The sequence below is a fragment of the Schistocerca gregaria genome, chromosome X (genome assembly GCF_023897955.1).
Source record: "Schistocerca gregaria isolate iqSchGreg1 chromosome X, iqSchGreg1.2, whole genome shotgun sequence".
NCBI lineage: Eukaryota > Metazoa > Arthropoda > Insecta > Orthoptera > Acrididae > Schistocerca > Schistocerca gregaria.
In genome coordinates, this window is record NC_064931.1 from 240,492,454 (window position 1) to 240,498,344 (window position 5,891).

The 5,891-nt window shown below is 39.0% G+C and overlaps 1 protein-coding gene across 1 annotated transcript; it reads left to right on the top strand.

Annotated features, from left to right (window-relative positions):
• Positions 1 to 1,619: 1,619 nt before the first annotated feature.
• Positions 1,620 to 4,449, top strand: LOC126298004 (uncharacterized). The gene is made up of 6 exons (XM_049989322.1): positions 1,620 to 1,982; positions 2,235 to 2,369; positions 2,945 to 3,184; positions 3,272 to 3,531; positions 3,599 to 3,749; positions 3,847 to 4,449. The coding sequence occupies exons 1-6, from the start codon at positions 1,620 to 1,622 to the stop codon at positions 4,447 to 4,449; spliced, it is 1,752 nt and encodes a 583-aa protein (XP_049845279.1).
• The last annotated feature ends 1,442 nt before the right edge of the window (positions 4,450 to 5,891 follow it).

The window sequence follows — 5,891 nt, forward strand, 5'->3', positions numbered from 1 at the left end:
GAATAGGGAAAAAAGTCCTATAATGTTCAAATACAGCATTACTAGTGTGCTGCTTGACATAGTGACACTGATTAAGTATACAAGTTTAACACTGAAAAACAATATGAAATGGTACAAGCGTGATAGGACAATTTCAAAGAAGGTGGTTGGTCAACACTGGTTTACTAGAAGAATTTTAGGAAAGTGTGGTTTCTTGAGTACTGGTTGCATGTTAGGAGTTCGTGCCAGCTTGGATTAAATGAAGACATTGAAGCAATTCAGAGGTGGGCACCTAGATTTGCCATTGGCAGTTTTAGTCACAATGTGAGTATTATGGAGATGCCTCATGAGTCCAAATGGGAATCCCTGGAGGGAAAAAAATGTTCTTTTCGCAAAACACTACTGAAGAAATTTAAACAACCAGCATTTGAGGTTGGCTGTAGAGTAATGCTACAGCCACCACTGTACAATTCTCGGGAGCATCACAAAGACAAGGTAAGAGAAATTTGGGTTTGTGCAGAAGCATAGAGGTAGTGGTTTTTCCATTGCTCGGTTTTGTGAGTGATACAGGAAGAGAAATTACTACCAGTGCTAAAATTCTGCACCATGCATCTTTTGGTGGCTTGCACAATATGTATGTATGTGTGCATGAAGAGGAATGTACCATCATCCTGTATACATGGATCAGAAAGGCGAACTCTAACTAATTCCTGCATGTGGGTCTTTGAGCAGTGATTCAACCCTAGGTGCACACCCAAATGGTGCAGTAAGAATCCCTGATACTAGCCACCATTAGGAATATGCAGAGTACAGATGTAGATGTATATGTATATAAAGTAGTTAGCATATGTGAAAGCAACAGACAAATTGCCAATATTCCGTACAACCCTCACATGTTAGTGTCAATGACAGTCATGGCTCAAAGTATACACAGTGGGTTGCAGGGTCAGCAGAGAATTGTCATGGTTGTAGCTGTCTCCAACTTATAGTTCTGGGTGGAGATTTTAATTTGCCAGATATAGACTGGGAGACTCAAACGTTCATAACGGGTGGCAGGGATAAAGAATCCAGTGAAATATTTTTAAGTGCTTTATCTGAAAACTACCTTGAGCAGTTAAACAGAGAACCGACTCGTGGGCGATAACATATTAGACCTTCTGGTGACAAACAGACCCGAATTATTTGAATCAGTTAACGCAGAACAGGGAATCAGCGATCATAAAGTGGTTACTGCATCAATGATTTCAGCCTTAAATAGAAATATTAAAAAAGGTAGGAAGATTTTTCTGTTTAGCAAAAGTGACAAAAAACAGATTACAGAGTACCTGACGACTCAACACAAAAGTTTTGTCTCAAGTACAGATAGTGTTGAGGATCAGTGGACAAAGTTCAAAACGATCGTACAATATGCGTTAGATGAGATGAGGCATTATACGTAGCTATTTCAACTGGCACCGATATCTCATTGGTTGGTGGTAAGAGCCAATGAGACGTAGCTGCTTGTAGGTAGATCTTTGAACGCTTCGTATGATTTTTGCGGGACCCATCTTGGTGTGTGTGTGTGTGTGTGTGTGTGTGTGTGTGTGTGTGTGTGTGTGTGTGTTGTATGCTTTTCTTAATTCGTAGTCGCGAGGTACACTATGGATAATGTTGAACGGACTCGTGGTGTGGCAGGCTTGTGTGACGTGTGTGGAACAAATTTTAATACAAGAAAAATCTTGTACCGACATATGAGGGTGAAGCATCGCAAGAATATTTATGTACAGCCTAGGAAAGAAATATGTAATATTTGCGACAAGTTGGTGATAGACGTAAACAAACACATGAAGAGACACAATTTTGCATCTGGAAAGGTAGGAGGCAAGTTGGTTACCTCTCTGTCACCATATCAATGCTGCGTGAATCTTAATGTAACCCAACTGCAAGCAGATGGCTGGTTCATAGTCAAGCGTGCTATATTGGCGAAAATGTTACGGAGATATCACCAGTGTGATATCGGGGATGTGGCCTTTCCTCTAAATTTTGAAACTAGTTGCATGAAGCACAAATAATTTATTTTAGATATTTAAATAATGCAGGCCCTAGTTTCTCACTGCGGCCTCACTGTGTTGTTCCACAACCTTGAACATTATTCTTCATAATTGGCAGTTGAAACATGATGGATGAATAAGTGCATTAATTGTGCTTACACGTTCTTTTTCCGTTGCAGTACACTATTAAGATATTAAGCAAAAACCTGTTTTTTTGTTATTTAGATGACATGTACTGAGTGCAATACATTTAGATGCTCTTGGAGGCAAGACCTGATACAGCATTTGAAGTGTGTTCACCAACAGAAAATGAAGTGCAAAGAAATGACATTTAGTTCTTTGGAAGGTGAGGAAACAAAAGTACAGTTTATTATTTGTACTTGCCAGATAACTGATGATGTACATTGTTTGTATATGTAGCACTTTCCAGTGAGTTAATGATATGATTTAATAATTATTAGTGTTCATGTTGGGTATCATTTATGTAAATATAGGTAAGAAAGTATCATAGGGTAATCAATGATTGGCAATATATCTTCAGTTTACAACTTAAACAACTCTAAACAGTTGGACTCATTAAGTTGTTAATCTGGATTTGCCCCAGCATGCTACATGTTTCTAAATCTTGGTGGTGGTGACAGGCTGATCTATAGTGTAGCCCTAGGCTTAGTTTGGAATGTTGGCATAAAGCAGTCTGATATTGATTGTATGTACATACCACAAGCAGTTTCAGTTTCTTATGACACATGAGTAGGAGAGACTGTCTCCATTACCATTATTTCTCATTATTAGAGAGATGCTAATATCTTTTGACCTTACTCAGTGTTATCTTGTGTATTTCAACTTAATTATTTCCTCAGAATAACACACAAATGCTGTATTTAAGTTTCTATTTCTTATGCATTGTAATTTTATTTTCAGAGTTCTTTCTGTAGAAGGAACAGATGGAAGTTGAAGAGAAGGTTTCCTTCATAAGACCAAGGGGAAAACAGAAATGTGATTATTTTGTTTGCCACCGTTCTGGATATGCTGACAAAACAGCTTCAGGCAGAAGGTTAAGGGAACCTTCAATCAAAATTGGTGGTACCTGCCCTGCCTGTTCGGTAGTAAGAAATGTGTCATCTAACATGGTTAATGTCAAGTTCTACAGGACACATACAGGACACAGTCTCTCTGTGGGTAGCCTACATCTTACCACAGCTGACAGGGCAATGGTTGCTGAATTAATTGCATGAGGTATTCCTGATACTACAATTTTGAAGAAAGTGAGAGAGAGCATTCAGGTTGGACTCTTCAGAAGAGTTCATCTTTTAAGCAAACAAGATATTAGAAATATTAGGAAAGAATACAAGCTGGACGATAGTAGTGCACACCAAGATGATGCAACCAGCGTTGATCTGTGGGTGAGACAACAAGAGCGCCTAGGGAAAGATTCCCTGGTTATTTATTACAAAGCCCAAGGCACTGAGGATAATGGAAACAAGTTATTAGAAAGTGACTTTATGATAGTCCTTATGACTGAGTATCAGCAGAAAATGCCAAAAAATTGTGTGCAGAAAAAGTTTTGATAGCACACATGGCACTAATAGGTATAAATTTTATCTGACCACACTGTTGACCGTGGATGAATTTGGTGCTGGATGTCCAGTTTCTTATTGCTTCCGTACACATACTGATACAAGGTCCATGCAAGTTTTCTTTGAGCAGATTAAAAAATGTATTGGAAACTTCAAAACAAAGGTAAGAAGACAGTTAGTTTCATTAGAAAATGTTTGATCCACTGCTTGCTGAAAATAACTATAGCATTAACATATGTGTTTTATTTTTATTTTTATAGGTATTCATATCTGATGACTGTGACAGCCACTGCAGTGCCTGGAGTGTAGTTATGGGCCATAGTGAACATAGGTTGTTATGTACCTGGCACGTTGATCGGACATGGAGATGGAATATATGTGTAAAAGTAAATGGGAATGCAATGCTGAAGAGTACTGTATACAAAGCTCTGAAAACTTTGTACTTACAGACAGAGAGAGAGAAATTCTCAGAGCTGCTGGATGGCTTTCTTACTTGGTGTGTAGAGGAGGAAGGAATTGAGGAGTTTGGCAAGTACTTTAAGGATAAATATTCATGGAGGGCACATATGTGGGCATACAGCTACAGAATTGGCCTTGGCCTTAATACAAATATGTTCTTAGAAGCAAACCATAAAACTCTCAAATACTCATACTTACTTAAGAAAATAAATAACAGAGTAGATAAATGTATCCATGCTCTATTGCACAGAATGAGGGACTCACTTTTTCAAAGATTAATAAGGCTTTGTAAGGGGACAGAGAGAACCGGACGGAGTGCTGAAATAAGTAAGAGTCACAGAAGAGGTTGTGGTATTAATAAGGAACTGATACACTGCGTTGAAGATGGCACATGGCATTTATAGACCGTTTCTGGTCGGCCCCCATATACTGTCACCTATACAGAGAACTCTTGCAGTGCATGCCCATTGTCCTGTACTGAGTGCAAGGTATGTACACTTATTTTCAACAGTTAAATTCCTAGGTGTAACAACCATTTGTGCCAATTTAAGAGATGTTAATCCACATGTGTGTATAATGAATTATTTTGTATTTCTTTTCAGATCTGTGTGCACAGTTGTGTGTGTTCTTGCACAGACAATTTGATCAAGGGTAACCTCTGTGAACACATTCATGCAGTGGAAATCAGCAAAGGAACTGTAAAGCTCCCTATGCAAGACAGGTTCTGCAGAGAGTCATCTGTGCAGGAGTTAACACAAATAGCTGCACAGCATACTTCAGCTGCTGACAGCACTGTTGACTACCGAGCTGCTTTGGAAGACAGGCTGACTATTGTGCAACAATTAGCAAGAAGTGCTAACAGCAAAACTGCTGGTTCTCTCCTTGCGTCATTTGATAAATTAATTAAAGAAACGAGGGCACGCATTGCATCGCAAAAAGAACTCGTTGGTAGACATTTTCCAGTAAATTCAGCTCCACCAAATGAGACATGCAGGATTCAGAGACAGTTCCAATCAGTAAGGAGGACATGTGAAAAGAAGGAACATTGATTTGCAACACCATCCTGTGCCGAAATTGAGACCATTGTACAAGACCTCTTGGGAAGTGGAAAAAGTAGCTGAGACCATGTATATGCAAAACACAAGTAAGTAAACAACCCAATAGCTCTGAGAATTTTTCTTTTGGTGCTTGTAAGTGTAGGGTTTTCAGCACAGTGCGCACAGTACTCTTCAGCATTGAATTGCCATTTATGTTTTGCACATGTCCTCTGTCAACAATTCTGGCCAGCATGCGAGACACACAACCTGTGGTCAGTATAACCCATATCTACACTCTCCTCGCATTGTAGTAGCTGTCACAATCACCAAACTATATTGATACAAGCTTTGTTGACAAGACTGTCGTCTTGTGTTTGGTGTTTCTAGTAAACTTTTGTATGTGATCTAAGAAAAAGCTGCATAGGCCATGCTTAGTGTGTGTAGTGAGGCAGTAAATAACAAGGGATCTTGCACCAGATTCACCCATAGTCAACAGTGGTGTTACGCAGCGCACTTGCACTAATAGGTTTAATTTCTTAAGATTGTATTATTAGAACACCATATGCAATTAACTTGGGAACATTTGCCCTTCCAGCTGTAGGCTACCAACAGAGAGATTGTGCTTTGTGCGTGCTATATAGAACTTCACACTGTGAAAGAGGCACCACAGCTGTGACCATATTCTAAATGGGTTTGCCCTTTGCCTTTTGACTGAGCTGCTCATTACATTACATTAAATTAATACTTACTCCATAGTTCATGAATACTACATTTCATAGTGGAATGTTTTGTTACAGTTTTTTGTACAG

Coding starts and splice junctions, on each gene's coding strand:
- LOC126298004 (XM_049989322.1), top strand. CDS start 1,620: ATGGATAATGTTGAACGGACTCGTGGTGTGGCAGGCTTGTGTGACGTG. Junction 1,983..2,234: donor ACCAGTGTGATATCGGGGAT/GTGGCCTTTCCT, acceptor TTTGTTATTTAG/ATGACATGTACTGAGTGCAA. Junction 3,532..3,598: donor ATGATAGTCCTTATGACTGA/GTATCAGCAGAA, acceptor TGGCACTAATAG/GTATAAATTTTATCTGACCA.